The sequence below is a fragment of the Globicephala melas genome, chromosome 9, assembly GCF_963455315.2.
Source record: "Globicephala melas chromosome 9, mGloMel1.2, whole genome shotgun sequence".
NCBI lineage: Eukaryota > Metazoa > Chordata > Mammalia > Artiodactyla > Delphinidae > Globicephala > Globicephala melas.
This window is the reverse complement of record NC_083322.1, coordinates 105,017,292-105,042,562: the sequence shown is the minus strand read 5'-3', so window position 1 is coordinate 105,042,562 and position 25,271 is coordinate 105,017,292. Positions and strand designations below refer to the sequence as shown.

Here is a 25,271-nt window from a genome sequence, read left to right as displayed (position 1 = left end):
GATAGGAGAGTAGTGTCACGGCTTTAGTTAGGGACAGTGTCAGTGACTGAGTTTTGAGTAGTTTCAGGCCATTAGTTAAGGACAGTGTCAATGCCAGAGATAGGAGTAGTGTCACGGCTTTAGATAAGGAGAGCGTCAGTGCCTGAGTTGCGAGTAGTGTCACAGACTTAGTTAGGGAAAGTGTCACTGCTGATTTAATAATAGTGTCCAGGCCTTAGTTAGGGAGAGTGTCAGTGCCTGATTTAGGAGTAATATCAGGCCCTTTGTTAGGGAGAAAGTCAGTTCCTGAGTTAGGAGTAGTGTTATGGCCTGAGTTAGGAGTAGTTTGAAGGCCTTAGTTAGGGACAGTGTCAGTGCCTCAGTTAAGAGTATTGTCAAGGCCTTAGTTAGGTAGACTGTCAGTGCCTGAGTTAGGAGTAATATCAGGGCCTTTGTTAGGAAGAAAGTCAGTTCCTGAGTTAGGAGTAGTGTTATGGCTTGAGTTAGGAGTAGTGTCATGGCCTTAGCTAAGGACACTGTCATTGCCTGAGTTAGAAGTAGTGTCACATGCTGAGTTAGGAGTAGTGCCAGGGCCTTAGTTAGTTACAGTGTCAGTGCCTCAGTTAAGAGTATGTCAACGCCTTAGGTACTAAGTGTCAGTTCCTGAGTTAGGAACTGAGTTAGTTTCATGGCCTTTGTAAGGGAAACTGTCCTTGCCTAAGTTAGGAGTAGTGTCACTGGCTGAGTTGGGAGCAGCATAAGGGCCTTAGTTAGGGACAGTGCCAGTCCCTGAGAGTGTAGTTTTGCCAGGGTCTCAATTAGGGACGTTGTCACTGCCTGAGTTAGTAGTAGTGTTAGAGCTTTAGTTATGGACATAGTCAGTGCCTAGGGTAAGAGTATAATACTCTATGCCATTTTCAGGGAGAGTGTCAGAGCCTGAATTAGGAGTACTGTCACGGCCTGAGTTAGTAGTAGTGTCAGAGCCTTATTTAGGGATAGTGTCAGTCCCTGAGTTTGGAGTAAGTCCATGGCTTTAGTTAGGGACAATGTTAATGCCTGAGTTAGGAGTAGTGTTATGGCCTGAGTTAGGAGTAATGTGAGGGCCTTAGGGACAGTGTCAGTGCCTCAGTTAAGAGTATGTGAAGGCCTTAGTTAGGTTGAGTGTCAGTGCCTGAATTAGCAGTAGTGTCAGGGCCGTTGTTAGGGAGAAAGTCACTTCCTGAGTTAGGAGTACTGTTATGGCCTGAGTTATGTGTAGTGTGAGGGCCTTAGGGACAGTGTCAGTGCCTCAGTTTAGAGTATTGTCAAGGCCTTAGTTAGGCAGAGTGTGAGTGCCCGAGTTTGGGTTAGTGTCACAGCTTCAGTTAGGGACAGTGTCCGTTCCTGAGTTGGGAGTAGCATCCTGGTCTTAGTTAGGGACAGTGTTGGTGCCTCAGTTAGGAGTAGTGTCAGGACATTTGTTAGGCACAGTGTCAGTACGTGTGTTAGGAGTAGAGATAGGGCCAGAGTTAGGAGTAATATGAGTGCCATTTTTAGGGACAGATTCAGTGCGTGAACTAGGAGTAGTGTCGGGGCCTTAGTTAGGGAAAGTGTCAGTGTCTTATTTAGGAGTAGAGTCAGGGCCTTAGTTAGGGACAGTGTCAGTGCCTGAGTTGGGAGTAAGGTTACAGCCTTAGTTTGGGACAGAGTCAGTGCCTGAGTTACCAGTAGTGTTGGGCCTGTGTTAGGAGTAGTGTGACGGCCTTAGTTAGGGACAGTGTCAAGGCCGGAGTTATGAATAGCATCAGTGCCTTCATTAGGTATTGTGTTAGCCCCTGATTTAGGAGTAGAAACAGGGCCTAAGTTACCGACCATGTCATGGCCTATGTTGGGAGTAGTATCAGGTCCTTACTTAGGGACAGTGTCAATTCTTGAGTTAGGATAAGTGTCATGGCTACAGGTAGGGACAATTTCAGTGCCTGAGTTGCGAGTAGTTTCAGACACTTAGTTAGGGAGAGTGTCAGTGCCTTATTTAGGAGTAGTAACAGCGCCTTAGTTAGGTAGAGTGTCATTCCATGAGTTAAGAGTAGTGTCATGGTCTTAGTTAGGGAAACTGTCATTGCCTGATTTTGGAGTATTGTCACGGGCTGAGTTCGGTGTCGTGTCAGGAACTTAGTTAGGGACAGTGTCACTGCCAGAATTAAGAGTATGTCAAGGCCTCAGTTAGGTATAGTGTCAGTTCCTGAGTTAGGAGTAGTTTCATGGCGTTAGTAAGGGAGAGTGTCCTTGCCTGAGTTAGGAATAGTGTCATGGCCTGAGTTAGGAGTAGAGTAAGGACCTTTTTGAGGGACAGTGCCAGTGCATGAGTTAGGATTATTGTGATGGCCTAAGTTAGGGACAGTGTCAGTGCCTTAGTTAAGAGTATTTCAAGGCCTTAATTAGGTAGAGTGTCAGTGCCTGAGTTAGGAGTAGTATCAGGGCATTTGTTAGAGAGATAATGAGTTCCTGAGTTAGGAGTAGTGTTATGGCCTGAATTAGCAATAGTGTGAAGGTCTTAGGATCAGTGTCAGTGCCTCAGTTAAGAGTATTGTCAAGGCCTTATTTAGGCAGAGTGCCAGTGCCTGATTTAGGATTAGTGTCACAGCTTTAGTTAGGGACAGTGTCCGTTCCCGAGTTGGGAGTAGTGTCCTGGTCTTAGTTAGTGACAGAGTCAGTGCCTGAGATAGGAGTATATTCAGGGCCTTAGTTACACACAGTGTCAGCACATGATTTAAGAGTAGAATTATGGGGTTTCCCTGGTGGCGCAGTGGTTGGGAGTCCACCTGCCAAAGCAGAGCACATGGGTTTGTGCCCTGGTCCAGGAGGATCCCACATGCCGCGGAGCGTTTCGGGCCATGAGCCATGGCCACTGAGCCTGTGTGTCCAGAGCCTGTGCTCCACAATGGCAGAGGCCTCAACACTGAGGGCCCACGAAATGCAAAGAAAAAAAAAGAGTAGTTATGGCCAGAGTTAGGGGTAATGCGTTGATCTTTTTTAGGGACAGTTTCAGTGCCTGAATGAGAGGTAGTGTCAGGGTTGTAGTTAGGGACAGTGTCGGTGCCTCACTTAAGAGTATGTCAAGACCTGATTTAGATAGATTGTCACTTCATGAGTTAGGAGTAGTTTCATGGCCTTAGTAAGGGAGAGTGTCCATACTAGAAGTGTATACTCTTCTATCTTTGGGTGTATACCCTTCTATCTCTAGGAGTATACTCTTCTATCTCTAGGTGTATACTGCTCTATCTCTAGGTTCATACTCTTCTATCTCAAGGTGTATACTATTCTATCTCTAGGTGTATACTCTTCTATCTCTAGGTGTATACTCTTCTATCTCTAGGTGTATACTCTTCTATCTCTAGGAGTATACTCTTCTTTCACTAGGTGTATAGTCTTCTATCTCTAGGTGTATACTCTTCTATCTCTAGGTGTATACTCTTCTATCTCTAGGTGTATACTGCTCTATCTCTAGGTGTATACTCTTCTATCTCAAGGTGTATACTCTTCTATCTCTAGGTGTATACTCTTCTATCTCTAGGTGTATACTCTTCTATCTCTAGGAGTATACTCTTCTTTCACTAGGTGTATAGTCTTCTATCTCTAGGTGTATACTCTTCTATCTCTAGGTGTATACTCTTCTAAGTGTATACTCTTCTATCTCTAGGAGTATACTCTTCTATCTCTAGGTGTATAGTCTTCTATCTCTAGGTGTGCACTCTTCTATCTCTAGGTGTATAGTCTTCTATCTCTAGGAGTATACTCTTCTATCTATTGGTGTATACTGTTCTCTCTCTAGGTGTATACTCTTCTATCTCTAAGTGTATATTCTTCTATCTCTAGTAGTATACTCTTCTATCTCTAGGTGTATACTCTTCTATCTCTAGGAGTATATTCTTCTATCCCTAGATGTATACTCTTCTATCTCTAGGTGTATGCTCTTCTATCTCTAGGTGTATACTCTTCTATCTCTAGGTTGTATACTCTTCTATCTCTAGGTGTATACTTTTCTATCTCTAGGAGTATACTCTTCTATCTCTAGGTGTATACTCTTCTATCTCTAGGAGTATATTCTTCTATCCCTAGATGTATACTCTTCTATCTCTAGGTGTATGCTCTTCTATCTATAAGAGCACACTCTTCTATCGCTGTGTGTATACTCTTTTATCTCTAAGTGTATACTCTTCTATCACTAAGTGTATACTCTTCTATCTCTAGGATTATACTCTTCTATCTCTAGAAGTATACTCTTCTATATCTAGGAGTATACTCTTCTTTCACTAGGTGTATAGTCTTCTATCTCTAGGTATATACTCTTCTCTCTCTAAGAGTATACTCTTCTAACTCTAGGTGTATACTCTTCTATCTCTATGTGTATACTCTTCTAGCTCTAGATGTATATTTTTCTATCTCTAGGTGTATACTCTTCTATCTATAGGTGTATACGCTTCTGTCTATAGGAGTATACTTTTCTATCTCTAAGTGTATACTCTTCTATCTCTAGGTAGAGATATTCCCCTACTCCTATGCCGCTACTTAAAAAAATACATTTTCAGGCCCATTCAAACCAATGAAAATCCAAGTTTTCAGAGCACAAGGTAATGAAAATTTTCTCGATCCACATCTTTTACTACCTTTAATCTGTTAACAGACACTAAGTGTCTCAGATGAAAAGTACTGTAGTGGGAATTGACATCATTAACAGTATTCCATACAGGTAAGTCTTGATTGTTCCAATTTCTCAAAAATTTGGACAATTTACTGCCTCTATGACATGTCTCGGGTGTGTGAAAGAAAAAAAAGAGGCCTGTACAATGTATTTCTCAAAATAGACAGAATTATTTTGCACATAAAAACAGAGAAACCTTATAAATAATGTATGGGGAGCAATGTAATGTCGGTAATGGAACTACTCATTTGGAAAGACAACACTGTCACCTAGTGTCCTCTCAGCAAAACTGAGTGGGAATTTTTAGGGGCTGCCAAAGCAGAGGTGGAGATTTATAGGAACCTGGGATGTTTGAAAAATGGTTTTCGACGATCTCCTCGAGGAACGCACCAAGCGCCATCCCAAATTGCAATAATGGCTCTAGGTTGACTCCTTGTGTCCTCACTCGTTGCAATGTGACATTCCAACTTCTCTCATCAAGAAGCAGAGTTGATTTCCCCTCCCTTGAAGTTAGGTGACTTGCCACGGCCAATAGAAGGCAGCAGAAACGATGGTGTGCCAGCTCAGAGCTAGGCTCCACGATGCTTCTACTCTCCCTCTCAGAGCCCTGCTACCCCCATGAGCACAAGCCCCAGTTACTACCTGGGGCATAAGAGACATGTGGCCCAGTCAGGCCCCCGGCCTGACTACAGCCAGTCCCCAGCTGATCCCACAGGTGTAGCAGCAATTCCAGCCATGATAAGCAGGGTTGTGATGAAAAATTAAGAGCATAAGTGTATGCTATAATTTATAAATCACTCTGTCAACCTACGACATTATTTTTCAAAAACATTTTTGTTATTTTGAATTCCTGTGTGGACATATTGAAAACAGCACTCCAAGGATTGTTGGAGAGGAAAGGATGCAACCTGAAATTGAGAGTAAAATATATTAGTTTATCCAGATTCACATATTTATATAAATTACTAGAAAATCATCTGAAGAAAAACAGACACGAAAGAAAAAAACAGACCAAAGAACACGGGTGAAGAAACATGGCAATTTAACACCAACTAGTACATCAAATATGTAATGGAAAGTGTATGTTTCATTCTCTGTATAATGCTGTATAATTTTCCTCACAAAAGCATTATTTGACTTGTACATACTTCGAAAAACACAAAGCATTAAGATTATCTGCTGGTGTGAAAACTGGCCCCTATACACAGAGGGCAACGAGAGACAGAAGAAAGAGGCAGCCCGCTCCAGACTAGTCAGTGGCAGTTTTAACAAGCAAGGGAACCTGCTTGCAAGGCTTGCTGTTGTCAGCTGAAAGATGAATAGATCTCAGCACCCATACACCAGGATCTTGAGTTTATACAGAGACCTTAACAGGGTTCACTCACGTGTACTCTCTACATGGTCTCAAGAACACATTACTCTCTCAACTCTGAGTTCTTAAAAATGGTTCCCACTGTGGGAATGGCAGGCAGAATGTATATTCCAAAGTCAGGGGAAGGGGTGAGGACTCTATGATTGCCCGGGTCCAGCTCTCGCGTCAACTGGCGGTTATGCCATCTCAATGGTTTCCTCTGACATTTCAGGAAGGAAGGATACCAGAAAAAACAGCCTATGGCAGAAAACACTCAACATGTTATCACGAATGGCAGGGCAACCCAAGCAAGTGGCTATACAAGCCTACATAGGACCTGGAAGTGGGAAGCATTTGGGGACTACACCTGGACATGGTACTGACTTCCTCCCCAAAGAGACAAGGAGAGCAGAAATCTGGATGGAGTCAAGAGAGAGAAAAAAGAAAGGCAAGACAGGATATGGAGCAACGTGTGGATCCAGGAGCATATGTTTCAGAACTGCCTGGGCTCTGCACACCAGCTGCATCACCATTCTCCTTGACCCTCATTGGTATAACAAAACAAGGGTGGGCGAATCGTGGCTGCCAAGTCTCTTCAAACTGTCCATAGAATTGACGGTTACTTGCTCACAGTGAAACAACCTCTCTGGACCTAACAGCTACTGCAGGAGGTGGTAGTGGAGAACAAGGTGACGACAATAACAAGATGCGAAGGAGGAAGAGATGCACAGCAAACCGACTCAGTGGATTGATGGTGTGGGGTTAAGTCTGCAAAGCTAAAGAGGCCAGATGTAGAAAAGAAGGGGAAGACGGAAGATATGGTCAAGCCCCATCGTATGGATAGTTCATCCATATGTTGTATGCAAATTCCATTCAGTTTGCTCTGAGTGAACAAGAGAGAACAAAATTATCCTTTAAACCATGTCAGTGACTTTATTTACCATCTCATTTGATGAGCTCATAGCCCAGGGTCAGAGAGAAATGGGAGCTGTGAGTCGGCCATCTCTCAGGAAGTCTCAGGCCTCAGAGGTCCCTCATAGCTAAATTACCTCACCTTTTGCACATTTCAAGCAACGTTATTCCTAAGTGCGACTCACCCTCTTCATCAGGTTCTCCAAGAAACAGCAATCTCTCCCAATGAGAGAGGAAAAATGGGCTACTTTGGCTTGCTGAGGCACAATAGGTAGTTCTCCAAAATGGTACCTGCCTGGGGGATTTTTCAAGAAAATTAAACATCAGTGGTGATTTGTTTGTCTTCACATAATGTATGACCCAGATGTGCTGAGAAATAAGAAAAGGATGAACGAATCCAGGGCAGATGATCCAAGGAGGCAAGGGGCAACTTCCACAGCCTACATGGAAAGATAGAGGAAGGGAATATCCAGCTGGTGGGAGCTGAAGACAGGGGCCAGTCCTCCTTGGGCTCGGGATGCCACCCCCTCTTCCTACATCTTCACGCTCTCCTTCTCTTTTGGCCCCTCCCAGCCATATTAAAGAGCCACAAGGAAATGCTCTCCTCCATTCCATTCTCCTGTCCTCCTATCCACCCCTCCCTTCTTTCCCTTTGCCATCAATTTCTTGACTTGCCCCCCATTTCTCCCCCCCCATCAACACTGTGATCTGGTTTCTGCCCCACTACTCTCGTGAAACTGATCTCCTTGAAGCCCCCAATGATTTCTCCGTTGACAAGTCCAGGGGACTACTTCTCAATCCTTATCTTTGTGACCGCCAAGCCGAGTTAGATCTTAAACAACGTCTCTGTCTTGAAAATCTCTTCCCTTGGCTTCCGCGCCACCTTTCCTTTTCTTTTCATGAGACTGATCACAACCAGTGCTGCAGATTCCATCGAATTAAGGAATGCTGTTGCCTACATGTGTGAATGCGCTGTGAGTAAAGTACTGAAGTAGAGGACACCTAAAGTGAAACGTCTTCATGAATGTCCACGTGGCTGAGCAGCAAGTTAACCTTTCATACATGTGCTAAAGAAGAAGAGTTGGGTTTTACTTTATTTACTTTTCCCTGGACTGTGTTGAATGACTATCATCTACAAGTTCAGCCTACTTTTTGCTGAGGATTAATGCACTGGGAGAGCTGAGAGAAAACTGAACAATAGAGCTGTCTTTTTCTTGACCAGTTCACCTTAGTTTCCCAAACTCTAAGTCTTTCCCGAATTCTTTCTCCTTTTTATTGTAGTAAAATGAACATAACACAAAATTCACCATTTGGATCATTTTACAAGTCACTGTACCATTCAGTGGAATTTACTACTGTCACAATGTTGTGCAACTATCACCACTGCCGAGCTGCAAAACATCTTCATCAACCAAGAGGAAACCTACACCCATTTTAAGGAGTCATTCCCTATTTCCCTCTCTTCCAAACCCCTGGCAACCACTGATGTAGAATCTTTTCTGTGTGTATGGATTTGCCACTGCTGGACATTTCATATAAATGGAACCATACAGTATGTAGCCTTTCATGCCTGACTCCTTTCACTTAGTTGCATCCATCATGTAGCATGTATCAGAAATCCACTCACTGTTATGGCTGAATCCTTCATACCCTTTGAATACAAAATTAAAAATACGTTGAGAGTGAAGCTCTGTTTCAATGGCACATCTATTAGGCCAATTCATTGAAAGAGGCTGAAGATGGAGATATTGTTGTGAAATGATAATCGTTGAGAAGCCTCAGCCAATTCGATAATGAAAAGTTTGGGAAATGTTGCAAAAAATTATCTGCTTTATATTAAAAGCCTATTAAACAAGGATGCAGGAGATTGTCTTTTTCTTGCAGGTAACTTAAATGAGGCAGAAAGAAATAACTGCCCTTTAAAACACATTTTGAAAGGATTCTCTTTATTCTTAATAGACGAATGGGAGTACAGGAAGTTCACATCCAATATGGACTCCCTGTCCAAACACTGTTTATCGTTCTAGCCACCACTATCGAATTATATTTCTTGAGGGTAAGGCAGCTCAATTCCTGCATATTACTTTCTAAAATTCATCCATCAAATCCATTAATACAGTATAAACAAGAGTTGTTCATGTTTAAGTGCACTTCAAATTTCAGGTATAAAGAACCCCCAGTAAGAAAAAGAATCCTATATCTCTTGCCAGAATGTGGTCAGCTCTGGGGTGCTCTGCTAGCTGAAAGACACATTCATTATTAAGAGGATAGAGGCTGTTTAAGAGGGATGAGAGCCAAAAAGTTTTAACTACATATATGTGTTAAGAACAGTGCTAGGTTATCTCATATTCTGTATCAGTCAAGGCTCACCATTTTACATACGTGAAAAGCAAAGTTAAAAGTGTGTTTGTAGGGCTTCCCTGTTGGCGCAGTGGTTAAGGATCCACCTGCCAGTGCACGGGACACACGTTTGAGCCCTGGTCCGGGAAGATCCCACATGCCGCGGAGCAACTAAGACCATGTGCCACAACTACTGAGCTGCGTGCTAGAGCCCGTGAACCACAACTACTGAAGCCCACGCACCTAGACCCCGTGCTCAGCAACAACGAGAAGCCACCACAATGAGAAGCCCGCGTACTGCAACAAAGAGTAGCCCCCGCTCACCGCAACTAGGGAAAGCCCGTGCACAGCAACGAAGAGCCTAGGCAGCCAAAGATAAATAATTAAATACGTCTATTTTAAAAAAAAGTGTTTCAGTAACTTACTAAAAGACACGCAATCAGTAAACGTGAGCAGGAATTCAATCCCAAATCTGTCACACTGAAGTTTAAGCTAATACTTGAGATTAATAAAAACAGCACTAAATTAAAAGTTCAGAGATATTTTTTATTTCATACTTTCACTAATGCTCTTTGGAGATAAATCATTTCATTTATATGGGCCTTAGTTTTCACAACTATAATAGTTGGAAGCTTGACTAGATGATCTGTATGTCGTCTTCCAATTCTAAAATGTTCCACTAATTTGGATTGCTACAATAATTGCCCTTGCAATACGTGCGTGCTGCCACCAAGTAGCAGTAGAGACTACTAGTTCCTTTTTTATCCCTAGTGGGGGTGCATTTTCACAGCACACTTATCCGTCAATAGTACAACCTGTTAGTAGAACTATAAGATAACAAAATAATCTGGTATTCTTTCCTGTAAAAGAGAAGCTTTACATTGTGTCTGTGAATCGTACCAGAATCACCTGTAGGTTTTTAAATAAGGAGGAAATCCTGAACCCATTGAATGAGAATCTTCAGAGACAGGACTTGGGCATCTGGAATTTTGGGCTCCCATCACTCGTATGTTTTATTTCATTTTATTTTTGCCTATGTACAATATTTGTCACCTCCTTTTGAATCTTTAAAAGTTTCTTTTTGTTTTAAATTTTAGAATATTCCATAATCTTCACCTACTTTTCATAAGGTGTTACCTGTTATGTTTATTCGATCTTGTGCTTCTCCTGGTTAAGACTTCTTTCTTTCCTTTTTTTTTTTCGGGGCCCTGCCTCATGTCTTGCAGGATCTTAGTTCCCTGACCTGGGATTGGACCCCAGGGCCCCAGCAGTGAAAGCGCCATGTTCTAAACACTGGACCACCAGGGAAGTCCCAAGATTTCAGTTTTAAATGACTTTTCTCCCACTCTAATTCATTCCTGGGATCAGTTTCACATCTGGACATTAAAGCAACCTTGCATTGCCAGAATAAAGCTACTTTGATTCTGATATATGATTGTTTTACATACCATGGATGTAGTTTGTGCTTCTCTTTACACATTTTACATGCATGTTCAAAGGAGAAACTGGCTTGTGATTCTATTCTTGTAATATTCTTTATAGATTTTTTTAAGATTCTATACTTTATGTATTATTTATTTATTTTTGGCTGCATTGGGTCTTCATTGCTGCATGCGAGCTTTCTCTAGTTTCGGCGAGCGGGGGTCTATCCTCTGTTGCGGTGAGTGGGCTTCTCATTGCAGCCTTCTGACCCCATGGGCTTCTGACCCCATTCGTCGGTGCTACTTCAGTTCCTTACCCCTTCCCTTCTGACCCTGGGCGGTGAAATCCTCTTTCTGCGGCTGGCCTGCGGCAAAAAGTCAATGAGGCAAGAGTAGGCTTGGAGTATCCAAGGAGCAGAAAGGATGTCAGCGTGTGGAAAACAGAGCAAGCAAATTGGAGAGGAGAAGGAAACAGTCAGAGAGGAAACAGACACCCAGATTTCTAGGTCTGTGGAGGCACTCTGAGGACTTTGTATTTTCTGTGAAGAAGCCATGGAAGAAATTTGCGTGACATGATCTGACTTATGTTTTAACAAGATCTCTCTGGATGCCACGCTGATTAGAGACTGTAGGAGAGCAAGGACAAGCCCCAGAAGACCAACAGTTGATTCAAAGAACTGATTACTCGAACATTGTCCCCCTCCTCAGTGAAGACGCAGAACAGGAATTGGCAAATAATGGCCACGAATCAAATCAGGCTCTCAGCCTGGATCTGGGGGACTGTGAGCTAATAATGGTTCTCACGTTTAGAAAGCTTGTTGAAGAGGAAAGAGGAGGAGAAGCTACAGAAACTGTATATGGCCCACAAAGCCTAAGATATTTAAAATCCAGAAAATGCTTGCCAACACCTGACGTAAAGCATGTGGCTGGTAGGAGGTCCTCAACCAAATTTGGAAGAGGAATACATGAGTCAGTTAGTTCCTGAAAACACTGTAAAGTGATAGGTGTCAAGAAACATTTACCCCTTCACCCTTAACCTTCACAAATGATGCCAGTTCCATTGAGCTGTTGAAAAATACATTCTGGCTTTCAAAAAAATAACCCAGAGGGCATTTTCTCACATAGGCAAGGTCATAAACAACTGTCAAGTGAAGCTGAAGTAGCAACAAATCAAATAATAACAAAAAACATTTTTACAGATTTTTAAATCTTACAAAGCATTTTCATGTTCATTATCTAATTTAATCCTCAAATCAACGTCATGAGATAGTTATAATTTCCCCATTAGAAGTGACCACATAGGAAATCCTTAGTGATTGCTCAAGAAAAGCTGAAATCTTGAGTGTTACATCTATTAATGCCATGGTTGGGTGTTTTCCCATGGGAACATTGGATGCTAAAATCCACAGGGATTTTCAGCTCAAGATGGCAGACTAGGAAATATATTTACTTTCTGTTCCTCCTGAAACCATATCTAAATAAAACTGTAGAAATACCAAAATTAATCAACCAATAAAAGCCAAGATATTTTGGAAGTCATCAACCACAGAAAGATTTCAACACATTTCGAGAAGGCAAACAATGAAATGGAGGAGCCATGAATAAAATAATGAAGAAAAAAAGGCTGAGCCTAAGTAAGGTCTGCACAAAGTCACTCAGCTTTTGCTGAGCTCTGGTTATAGTCAAGGGCAGAGGAAAGAAGAGGGGCTGAAAACAAGGAGACAAACGTCATTTTAGGAAAAACACTTCATTTAATGAGCTCCAGGGAACACTCAGCCTGCTGCCATACTAACTCATGAATTACAATGGATTGTTGGTAAGCAAGACAAGAAAACAGGGAAGAAACAAAAGAAACAAAAATCAAGACACTGTTTCTAACTGAACTCTTCTCAAATGAGATCGAGGAATTATGGTTCAATGCCACAGCTGTAAATCATTTCTGCTCTTGGAGAGGTTACAAAGGGCTTATAATATTTCCCTTTTTTTCACACAGAATTTAGGTCTGAGCAAAAGCTTTTGTGTCCTCCAACCCCAAAATTTATTGGGGATGGAAGCCCAGATTTGCTGGGACATACCATAAAAAGAATCTCATGAGCAGAGGGTCAAACTGATTTTGGAATATATGAATTATGCCCAGTGTGAGTTTCAACAGGTTTTTATATATATATATATACGTTTTTACTGATCTATATGATTTTGGGTTCTGAAACTTCTACATGTCTCATGCATGATACATAACAGACAATGTCAGCCCCAGGAGGGAGAAAACACTCCAATGAAGCAAGCCAAAGAAACAAGTTTTAAGCAAGGTCAAGTGATGTGTGGACCAGGATTGTTCAATTCCTACCTGTCATGCTGAAGCTTCCAGCTCCTGAATAACAACACATGCTTCCCTTGTCCTAGACAGCCAAGAGTACGTCTCCTCCCTTGGGCATAAGAATCCCTAGAGTTACATATGTGTAGTAAAGAGTGGACCCAGCTGTCATACTCACAATGACCAAATTGTGTTGATCGTACTTTATACCAATACATCGCTCCACGCTGAAGTTGCAATAAATGATATATTTGCTTTCTAGACATGAATGAGACGCCTTACTGGATATACTCCAGGAAGGCCAGAGAAGCTGGCTTCTAATCCATACGGAACAATTCACTGGTGAATTTCTTTCAGGATAGCCCATGATTTATCTAGAATATCATCTTTACATATCTGGATCCTTCAAACTAGACAAAGGGAAAATACGGGCTTCAAGCCTCAATTAGAAATATGGAATGGTGCCATGCTGACAACTGGTGGTCCCTGACCTGTATCTTCTGAGATTAGAACACAGTGTGGTGGATGACCAATTCAGGCGTTGAACAAAAGAAGACCTCCTACAGGGCAGTGTAGCTGTTTGTTACAGGTATGGCACTTAGGGCTAAGTACCATAAGGACTACAAGGAAAAAAAAAAAACAAGTAACACATGAAGCATATACGATAAGGAGGCACCACAGTCCAGAGCACAAGCTCTGGAACCACACAGGCTTGGATCGAATCCCGGCTAAGCCACTACCATCTATATACCCTGAAGGACAGGCCAAGGTTTAAATGTTCTTTTACCAAATTGCAAAAAAGAAGTGAAGAAAGAACCTATCTGCCAGGAAGGGACATCGTGGGGTGCAGCATCCAGTCGGATCAGGGCTCTGCATCTCCTGCTCAGAAACCTTGGCCACCTGGCTCATGGTGATGCTGGCAGCTGAGCAGCCCTGGAGAAGGCGATCCTGTCTCCAGATCTCGCAGAGGAGCTGGGGAGGTCTCCGGACGAGGTGGCCCACAGCCTGGTAAGCTCTGGCTGCCTCCTGCCCTCAGGTCTGAGCAGGCTCTGGCCTCTGGGCCCCGTGGTGGGGAAGGCCTGGCCGATACATACGCAGGGCTGAGGGGCCTGCAGAGCCAGTCCCCAGGCAGGGTGAGCTCTGGAGGAGGCTTCCACAGTCTCCAACAGTCTCCGCATGGTGGCCCAGCTGGTGCCAAACACCTGCCACCCACAGCCAGACGTCCCAGCCACTAGAAAGTCCAGAAGGGGCCCCTCCCTTTGCCTTTGGGCTGGGGTTAAGCCACCAGCTGGGCTTGCATGTGACCCCTGCCCCACCCCCTGCCCCGCCCGCTCCTTCTCTGTGACACTTACAATGGATATGTCATAAAGCCAGGCAGAGCCAGTGCTATAAATTCAGAGGACTTAGAATCTAGGAAGAGCCTCTCCCACTTTCACTCTCTGCTCTCAGATCAGGCAGGCAGTACCTCTAATATGGAAGCTATGGACACCACACCTCCTTCACACGCTGTCCTCTTCCATTCTGCTCCTGTTTTCCCCAGCACCCCATTCACTGCTTTGGCGGGCATCGGTGCTTCAGCAGGAAGCACGTCAGACCCCGAACCTATGGACACCACACCTCCTTCACACGCTGTCCTCTTCCATTCTGCTCCTGTTTTCCCCAGCACCCCATTCACTGCTTTGGCGGGCATCGGTGCTTCAGCAGGAAGCACGTCAGACCCCGAACCTATGGACACCACACCTCCTTCACACGCTGTCATCTTCCATTCTGCTCCTGTTTTCCCCAGCACCCCATTCACTGCTTTGGCGGGCATCGGTGCTTCAGCAGGAAGCACGTCAGACCCCGAACCTATGGACACCACACCTCCTTCACACGCTGTCATCTTCCATTCTGCTCCTGTTTTCCCCAGCACCCCATTCACTGCTTTGGCGGGCATCGGTGCTTCAGCAGGAAGCACGTCAGACCCCGAACCTATGGACACCACACCTCCTTCACACGCTGTCATCTTCCATTCTGCTCCTGTTTTCCCCAACTCCAGCCTGAGAATGTGCCGAGGCCTGTAGCCTAGTTACGCCAGCTCAGAGCAATGATGAACACACCTTTTTCCAATCACCTTTCCTCACGCTCCCCATGCCTCATACTGCCCTGCTTCTTTACTCTTTATCCCACAGATACCCAAAGCCCCTTGCCTTTGGGGAGGCGCATTTGAGACCTATTGTCACGTCACGTCCTCGCTTGGCTGCCCTGTGAATAAACCTCCTCTTTGCTGCAAACCTCAGCATTTCAGTGTTTTGGCTTGCTGCGCCTCAGACAGAATGGTTGGGAGCAGTGGTACAGGACCCTTGCATGTGAGGGAAGCTGGTTCCTAGTAGTCACGTTGCGGATGTTTTCTCCTCTCGGGTGGGGGTGCGGCAGACATCCTGCTCTTCCGGAAAGGGAGAAACGCAGGTGCCAAACCCTTGCCCTCAGCGTCACCGTCACCTAGGAGCTTGTTAGAAGCACAGAATCCAGGCCCCACCCAGAACTACTGAATACCAGCCTGCATTTAACAAGATCCACAAAAGAGGCATACCCATATTAAAGTTGGAGAGGCACCAAGCTGTCATCGTCTTCTCCGCAGCTAATGAAAACGAAGCAAAGATTCATCCCGAGCCGACTCTGCCTCAGTCACCTGGATATCACATGAGCTCATTTAATCCTCCCCAGAACCTGCAAATGAGACTGAGGGTCAGAGTGGTCTAGCACCCAAGGTTCCATAAAAGAGCATGACCAAGGCTCACTGGAGCCCAGACTTCCAAAAAAGAAGGCCCCTGAGCACAGCATGGCACCACCGCAGCCCAAACCGTGGGCCTGGAGGGTATGCCAGACTCCCCACGCAGAGTTCACACCATTCGACAGATGCCCACAGCAGACCACATGGCAATATGAGAAGGAAGTTCTGATTGTGGAATCTCTGAATTTTGAGATTTAAAGAAAAAGATCTGTTTTCGCGGGATGGTTAAAACAGTTCTACCAAGGAGTAAAGAGAGGGCATCTCAAGGCCCCTTCTGGACTAAGAATTTAATGCCTACTTATTGAGAGATGCTCCGTGCATTTGCTCAGCCCTACGTCAAGATGAAGTTCTCTGTGCCCTAGAAGCTTAGGTTCTAAAAAGGCCACAGAAATGGGTGAGACCTAAAAAATGCCAGAACAATGCAACGGCCTTAATCAGACTGTCTTTGCTTTGCCTTGCTTACAAGTCACTGACTTGAAACTGAATATGGTGTCATGTCTTTATGTTTCTTGAAGCTTTTTTTTTTTTTTTACAAAAGATCATATAAAGATTTTCTAACATGGTAAGACTTTTATATTGTATTTTTCTTAAACTGGAGTGTGGTACATTTACCCTCCATCAGATGATTGCTTATAACTCACCTTGCTTTATTAAGAATACCGCTAGAGGCTTCTATGTCCCTACTAAAAAAAAATACATTTTCAGGCCCATTCAAACCAACGAAAATCCAAGATTTCAGAGCACAAGATAATGAAAATTCTCTCTATCCGTGTCTTTTACTACTTTTAATCTGTTAACAGTCCCTAAGTGTCTCAGATGAAAGGTACTGTCGCGGGAATTGACATCGTTAACAGCATTCCATACAGGTAAGTCTTGATTGTTCCAATTTCTCAAAAAGTTGGACACATTTATCGCCTCTATGACATCTCTAGGGTGTGTGGAAGAAATAAAAAAGAGGCCTGTACAATGTATTTCTCAAAATATACACACAAATAGTTTGCACATACAAACAGGGAAACCTTATAAATAATGTATGTGGAGCAATGTAATGTCGGTAACGGAACTACTCATTTCGAAAGACAACACTGTCACCAAGTGTCCCCTCACCAAAACTGACTGGGAATTTTTATGGGTCGCCAAACCAGAGGTGGAGATTTACAGGAACCTGAGATGTTTGAAAAATGGTTTTGGACGTCCTCCTCGAGGAAGGCAACAAGCGCCATCCCAAATTGCAGAAATAGCTCCAGGTTGACTCCTTGTGTCCTCACTCTTTGTAATGTAACATTCCAACTTCTCCCATCAAGAGGCAGACTTGATTTCCCCACCCTTAAAGTTAGGTGACTTGCCATGGCCAATAGAAGGCAGCAGAAACGATGGTGTGCCAGCTCAGAACTAGGTCCCACGATGCTTCTACTCTCCCTCTCGGAGCACTGCTACCGCCATGAGCACAAGCCCCAGTTACTAGCTGGGGCATAAGAGGCATGTGGCCCCGTCAGTCCCCCAGCCCGGCTACAGCCAGCCCACAGCTGACCCCACAGGGGTAGCAGCAATTCCAGCCATGATAAGCAGGGTTGTGAGGAAGAATTAAGAGCATAAGCATATGCTATAATTTATAAACCACTCTGTCAACCTACGACATTATTTTTCAAAAGCATTTTTGTTATTTTGAATCCCTGCGTGGACATATTGAAAAGAGCACTCCAATGATTGCTGGAGAGCAAAGGACGCAACCTGAAATTGAGAGTAAAATATATTAGTTTATCCAGAATCACATATTTGTATAAATTACTAGAAAATCATCTGAAGAAAAACAGACCCCAAAGAAAATACAGTCCAGGGTCAGCTGGGGAGTGGCTGTGTTTGGGAAAGTGGTCACACCAGGGACTCTTCAACAGGAATGGTAATGTTTCACTTCACACACTGGCTGGAGGACACAGGAGTGTCTGCGATGTTATAATGTGAGCACGTTGCATGTAAAAGCCACTGCTGACCACATCTAGGGGATCTGATGCGTGGGAGCTGGTAGTGGGTGGAGGCATCCAGAAGGTGGTGGTAGAAGAGGAACGTTGTACACGTAACGCCTAAGGCCTGACAAGAGGACGACCACTGTTCTAGAAACTGGACACAAATCCAACTTCTACGGCCAATCTTAGAAGACAAACTGAGGCATATTTAAAGTTTTAACACTTTATGTGAGCAAAAATAGATTCAATTCAGGCACCACAAAGCGGAAGAGGTGAGGAGCACTCCAGCCACAGGAGCTGCAGAGATGTTTATTTTAAAAGGGCAGAAGCAGAGCAAGGAAATGACTGATTTGCTATGGCTTTAACGCCTAGTTGGTGGTTTGTGACTGGTTGTCCTCAGCGGTTTTCGTCACCCTGAGGCGTTGACAGGCTTAGATTTTGGTTGGTTTACGTAAGCAGCCGCATCACTAGAGCCACTGCGGTCTAACGGCCTCCTTGCAGGGTTAATTTACTGACACCAATCGTCTGAGTCCTTCCTCTCACTCAGTCACTTCACTTCCTACGCCTCAGTTTCTCCTCTGTAAAGTGGATATTCAGTAGTAAATTCTCGGAGTTGTCAGTACAAATAAATAAACAAAGTGATTATTAGTAACCACGATCATGTCCTGAATGCACGGAACACGTCACCGTTTGCCAACCACCGTGTCAAGTCAGCAGAAACTACAGAAATTAAGGACTCTCCGCAGAAATTCACACACCCGCGCACCAGGTAACGGACCACAGGCAAACGTTCACTCAGCCTTTCCTGTGTCCCTCACGAAGTGCACACTCTCTCCTGGGCGGCGCGAGCACAGACACTTAGTGGGAGTTTACTTTTAAAATGCGCTGATACAATCATGTCTCACTTTTGTTTGGATCAGTCAGCAAACGCGTTTTCGAAACCCCAAATTCTCCACACCGCCTACCTTTCGCGCCGTCCTAGTCTCGAAGCTTCCACCACTGCTCCTCAAGCCGGGTCCCCTTGGGAGACGGGGCTGCGTGCTGGCGCACAGGGCGTGCGCTGACGTCCTCGAGCCCCGCCCCCAAGGTCCCGCCCGGAAGTTTAAACCGCCGCGCCGCGTCTCGCGGGGCGTTGAGGCCGGCGCCAACAGCCGGCGATGCGGGGTCACGGGGTCGTGGCATGGAGGGGGCCGGCGTATCTGGGGCCCGTGGCCCTGCGTCTTCCGCCTGCTACGTGGGTCCTGCCCACGCTGCGGCGCCGCAGCCGCCGGGCGGTGGGCGCCCGAGGGACCGGGAGGCGAGCAGGGACCGCCAGGCGGCTGTGGGCATCGTGTCCGCAGCCAGCGTCCCCGAGGCCACGCTCCGGCCATGATCACTCGGTGAAGCTGCGCCGCGACAGCGTGGCCGACTTCTGGCGCTGTGAGGAGCTGTGTGCGCTGCAGGACTCGCTGCCTCTGCCCGCCGTTCGCGCTTCCCTGCGGGAGGGCTGCTGGACTTCAACGCCGACCGCCTCCGTGGGGTTGACTGGACGCCGCTTATGAGCACCCTCTGCCCGTGATCTGTATCCAGAGTTTCTTCCAGCCACGGCTTGGCGAGACAGGTTTGTAGTTCCCGCTTCCAGGGGCCCTCATGTGGGCGCTGAGAAGCGGGGTTTTAGATGGTGCAAGGTGGAGGGTGGGCACTAGAACCGGTGCCCAGTGCCCGGGTGTGCGTGCACTAGACGGGGCGTGCGGCTTAGGACCCCTGCCAGCTCGGTGACCCCGGCCGAGTGCTTTAAGGCTTCTAGGTCTCAGTGTTCTCATCTGTTGCATGGGCTTAACAGGACCCACTCTCTGTGGAGGTTACAAGGTCTCACTCTGTTAATGCTTGTAGACTCTACAATGTAGAACACTTAGCACAGTTTGGAGCGTCGTTAATGGTTGCACAGATGTTACCTGGTGTGTTGAATGACTTTGCCTGGTACAGACCAAAGCGATTAGGAAATTGATATATCCCAGCTTCATTTCCTTTCCATTCAAACAGGGCTCAGGAAAAAGAAATTTTTTTTCAATAGTATCCTATAGTGGAAAGAGCACCAGTGTGAAGGCAGCTTAGAGTTTGAATTCCAGGGCTTATGCTCTCTGTGGCCTGGGCAGGTTTCTTTTGCGCTACAATCCCCACACTTGTAAAATGACATTAAAAACCACTCTTTCTGTGGGTTCTTAGAATTAATTAAGCAGGTTATGTGTGTAAAGTATCCTGGTACTTGAATGAGTTGTCAGAACCAAGGGCTGCTGGAGACGACGCTTCTGCCCTAGGTAAGCTCCCCTTCTACTGGGTGGCAAGTAAACACAAGCACAGTAGTCAGTGTTCTGGAAGAAGTGAGTTCTGGTGCTACAAAGCATAGAATCTCTTTTTTCTTTAATTTAATTTTTATTTTATATTGGAGTATCGTTGATTTACAATATTGTGTTAGTTTCAGGTGTACAGCAAAGTGATTCAGTTATACATATATCCATTCCTTTTCAGATTCTTTTCCCGTACAGTTTGTTACAGGATACGGAGTAGAGTTCCCTGTGCTATGCAGTAGGTCCTTGTTGATTATCTATTTTATATATAGTCGTGTGTATATGTTATTCCCAAACTCCTAATGTATCCCTCCCCGCCATCTTTCCCCTTTGCAGAGCATAGAATCTTGGAAGGGAAAGTTCAGGGTAGGCTCTTGGAGGAGGTGCCATCCTTTCTAAGGATATGTAGAAGCTCCTGGGGTGGCAGGAGGGAGCAGTGTGTGTCAAAGTTTGAGAAATATAAAAAAATATGGCAAAACTCAGGTACAGGACTGGAACTCAGGGTTTGGGAAAGCAATGAGAGTTGATACTGGAAACCTAGTGGGGCCCCACAGAAAGGGGCCTTGTTTGTCATGTCAGAAGTTTGGATGTTTATCCTGAAGGCTGTGGGAAACACCAAAGAACAGTGAAATGGAATTCTGGTTTAGAGGCTCACTGGGACCTCCATGTGGAAGGCAGTTGATTGGGTGCAGCGTGAATTGTAATCAAAGGGTCCCACTTAAGTTATAAAAGGTGGAACTGGATTTTGCAGATCTGAGAGAGAATGGGTGAGGCCTGGTGACCAGTTAGAAAAGGGAGGGCAGCAAGCGTGGGTGACAGTTTACAGCTGCATCTTTTTGTGAGATACAGAGCACAGTAGGAAGGGATTGGGGGTGGCGAGAGGATCTTACTTTATCTTCAGTGCTTTAGAGGGGCCTGGTAGAGGGGCCAGGTCTGGGCCCAAGATACAGATCTGGGCTTTCTGGAAGGACAGGTGTTTGAAGGCATGGGAGAGACTTAGGTTATCCACAAGAATATCCAAAGAGTCATAGGTCTGAGAGTTTTTTAAGTGGGTATATTTGAGGATGTTTATAAGCTGAGAGAAAGTAGCCAGCAGAGGAAGGGTGTGAAGATCTAGGAAAGGAAATGATTGTTCGTTTGTTTTCGAAAAGCTGAATACTTATCGTGTGCCTGGCCCTTTACTAGGATCTGGGGTTCACACCATCTGTTCTCTCTCCTGCAAGGACAGTTCAGTTCATCCCCTGGTGAACAGAAGTCAGATTATTCTTTGCATCCCATTCAGGTGTAAGAACTGTTCTGTACCTCTGAAGGGACTTTACTTAAGCAGAGTAATAAGTTAGAAATCAAAAAAAGTTAGAGCTGGAAAGGACCTTAAAGGCCACTGTACTTAATTTTGCCACATATTTTACATTGAATGTAACAAAAATTTATTGTTGAGCCCTTTCTCTTCAGAGTTCCTTCACTGAACTTCCTTTATGTCTTGAATCCAGTGGGGCTAGCTTGTAGATTTTGGCCTCCTCTTAAATTTGCTTCTTCATCCATATTACATTTTGCCCAGACTATGGCAGAAACTCCTGGGTGCTTTCACAGCTCCTGGGCTCAGCTCCTCTAAGTTCATCTGCCTACTCGGGTTGAGTGATCTTGTAACATAAAAAGCTATGCTTAAAATAATGCTGCTAATGGCTTGCCCACACAGAGTTAGTTCATACTAGCCACCCAGCGTGTGCTCTACACGGAGGCGTGTAGTCTGCACTGTGCTGGGCCAAGCCTCATGGGGCTCTTTTTTTTTTTTTTTTGCGGTACACGGGCCTCTCACAGTTGTGGCCTCTCCCGTTGTGGAGCATAGGCTCCGCACGCGCAGGCTCAGCGGCCATGGCTCACGGACCTAGCCGCTCCGTGGCATGTGGAATCTTCCCGGACTGGGGCACGAACCCGTGTCCCCTGCATCGGCAGGCGGACTCTCAACCACTGCGCCACCAGGGAAGCCCCGTCATGGCGTTCTTTGGCCCTGAGGAAGGGGAACTTTCTGGGATCACTCCCTTTGTCTAATTGGTCCTTCAGCAGCGGGGCGCCTTTTTCTAATCAGCGGAGGCACCCTTACTCAGCTAGTGGTAGTCCCAGGCCTCGTCACCTGTGGGATAAAAGCCATGCTCTCTCCCAGGCTTGCTTCTGCCAGCATCTCTATTTTCCTTTGTGTCTCTTCTCACACTTGGACCCCTGGCCTTTAGTCGTCCCCACCTGAAGTATTTACAGTGCCCAGCAGGAGTCAGGCTTGAGTGTCTTTTCACAGATGTTCCCTCTGCAGTTAATGCACCTCCTACTCCAACTCTGCATAGCCTCATCTTTCTAGATTCTACTTCAGGGTTCTCATGAAGCTGTCACTTAGATATAACTTTTTGCCTCCATAGGCACCTCTATGCATAAAGGTTATGTTTATTTATCTCATGTGATTGAAATTTTGAGTTTATACATCTTCCTCCTTAATGAAGACTTTAAGGGCAGGAGTCGTTTCTAATCTTTAGCACAGAGCAGATGCTTTTTTTCTTTTTATTTAGGTGCTTTTTAATGATGATAAAATTTATGGTTTAAACCACTCATTTTACAATATTTTTGCTTTAGGTTGTGACAGAAATGAAGTTTACAGAAGTTGTGTTCCTGCGGTAAGAAATAAAGATGTGACCTTCCAGTTGTGTAAAGCTCATGAAGGCTGTGTAAGTGCATCGGGTGCGCTAAGGAACCTGGAGCTAAGTGGGCTAGTTCTGAGAGAGAGAGACTTAACTATGTTAACAAAAATAAGCCTTCATTGTGTCCTGCCAACCTTTGATAGTTGCTTTTGGGGCAAACTGAAGCAATAAAATTTTAAACTGTTCCTCCCCATTAAAGGGATTGAATATTTGGCCACTTTGGTGAACCTGTGTCTTGCGAATTGTCCAGTTGGAGACGGAGGTTTCGAAAGTGAGTTTCAGTCTTGTTTAAGTCTCTTCCCATCGGACTGGTCTCGTGATTTCCTACACACCATGTCTGTCTACCTTTTCCTGTCTACCTTTTCTTGGTGTTGTGCATGCGTGGATTGTCTCCTGTACCTGCTCAAACCTTGGTCCATTCTCATTTGTACCATGGAAGTTTGTCATGCTGGATACTGTCAGAATTAATCTTACTTAAGTTTGTGTTAAGCCACAAACCACACGTTTTGTATATTTCCTGTTTTTTGTGTTTCTTTATATTTTTATGGTTTCTCTTCAAGAAATATTATGGGAAGGGAAATAGCAAGATGTAAAGAGCAAAAAAGTCATCATTCTCTTTAAATTGTTAGAACATCTATCTGCAATCATAATTATAATGCACTGTGGTATGTATTCAGATAGGAAATATATGTAACATCCCGTAGGAGCAGCAAACTCAGTGGTGTTGGTGAGGGTGTATGATGGACCTAATCACAAAGCAGGTGATTCTTGATTGGGGTCCTGAAACATTAGTGTACGTTCCCTGTGTCCATTAGTGGTCTGAAGGGGTAAGGAAGCCTGCCTTTCAATTTGAGGAAACAGAGGGTTTGAGGTCCTCCCTCTTCTATTGCTCTAGTATACTGCTTAGCAGCTAATAAAATACTGGGTTTATAGTTGACATTTAAATCGCTGATTGATCATCAAGGTTGGCATGTATCATTGGAACTGAAAATCGGAAGAGTCTTATGCTCTTTAGGTTTTTCTTTTTTTTCCTTTGTCTCAAAAGTATGTAGTACTTTACTGAGTGGTTGGGAAGAAAGTTTGCAGTATCCAGTGTATTCAGTTTTAGTATCTAAATAGAATTAAACTGTTGCTGTAAACTGGAATAACTTTGGTACTGACAAGCTTTAGAATGCATCAGTTCATCAATTACCTGTTTGGGAAGATTGTAGTTAATGATTTTAAGAATGTGGCTGTAAACCTCCAATTGACTCAAGAAAAGCAAATAAGTCAAGATTGACAAATGTATAGGCTCTTCATCTTACTGTGTGTATGGGTTTTTTTTTTTTCCTTTTAGTTATTTGGCAAGGTGTAAAGAACTCTATCACTCTTAAGACAGTAAACTTCACGGGGTATAATCTGACATGGCAGGGAGCAGATTACATGGCCAAGATCTTAAAGGTGATTTTATGTTTAAACTTTCATGAAAACATATGTGATTGAAGCACATTAATACATTGACACAGATGGCAGTTAATTTTTGTCTTTTGATACCTGTGAGTGCATCTTTCGTTTTGTTGAAAGAATAAGACCAGTTTTCAGTTTGGGATTCTACCATTTAGTAAAGATAGTCCACTTAATTTTAGAAATAGGAGATTTAATATATAATACATAATAATACTTCTATGTATTTTTAGTTACTGAAAACATTGATTGTGATGCTGTGAAGAAACTATGCCTTTATAGTCTTCAAGATTTAAATGAATCAAGTGTCTATTAGCTGCTGTAGTTTATAAACTAATAAACATCACTACATCGGCAACTTGTAAATACAGTTTTTAATGCCTTAACTTTACAGTGGTTATAATTACTGTATTTAGGCCTAAATTATTTAATAATTTGACATGAAGTCTTTTTAATAGTTTGATGGTGCAGATCAGGGATAGGTAAACTATGGCTGGTGGGCCAGATCCAGCCCGTCGCCTGATTTTTTAAAGAAAGTTTTTTGGAACATAGTGGAACCCATTGTTTACATGGTAGCTATGGCTACTTTCAGCCTACGCCAGTGGGGTTGAGTAGTTGCAACAGAAACTGTATAGCCCACAAAGCTGGAAATGTTTAAATTTAGATTTTAGAAATTGAAAAATTCTTTGAGCCTATACAGGGCAAGTCCATTGACCCCTCGGGTAGAGAACAGTCAAGAACTTGGGTGCCGAAGCCAAATGGCCTAGGTTCAAATTCCCTTTCTCCCTTTTCATAGCTAGTGACCATGGACAAATCACTTAACGTCTATGCCTCGTTGTGAGGTTTAAATGAACTCATTTGTATAAATAGTGCTTGGCACATACTAAGCACTGTGTAAGTGATTGCTGTTATTTCTGCTTGGAGCTTTTATAAGCCATTGTTAATAGGAAAATGACACTAATGATTTTGCTTTTAGAGTGTCAAAGGCACTTTGAGTCTTTTATGTTTTCAAGAATGTAACAAGACTTTTTTGATTTAAAGTCAGTGTTCCCTGTTACCAAAATTGATTTTATGAATATAAA

General features: G+C 44.2%; 1 protein-coding gene and 1 long non-coding RNA gene across 2 annotated transcripts in view; one reads left to right on the top strand and one right to left on the bottom strand.

Annotated features, from left to right (window-relative positions):
• Positions 1 to 4,612: 4,612 nt before the first annotated feature.
• On the bottom strand, positions 4,613 to 18,785 carry LOC132597807 (uncharacterized). Its single transcript, XR_009565179.1, has 3 exons — positions 18,701 to 18,785; positions 15,571 to 15,707; positions 4,613 to 5,568 (listed from the first exon to the last, which is right to left on the bottom strand). It is a non-coding gene; the product is annotated as an uncharacterized lncRNA (long non-coding RNA).
• A 198-nt stretch (positions 18,786 to 18,983) lies between these two features.
• LOC132597818 (centrosomal protein of 78 kDa-like) overlaps positions 18,984 to 25,271 on the top strand; it is a 70,102-nt gene continuing 63,814 nt past the window's right edge. The window contains exons 1-2 of the mRNA XM_070046277.1: positions 18,984 to 19,335; positions 22,682 to 22,722. Of these exons, the coding sequence (XP_069902378.1) occupies positions 22,694 to 22,722 (29 nt within the window). The 5' untranslated portion in view covers positions 18,984 to 19,335; positions 22,682 to 22,693. The remainder of the gene's footprint in view (positions 19,336 to 22,681; positions 22,723 to 25,271) is intronic.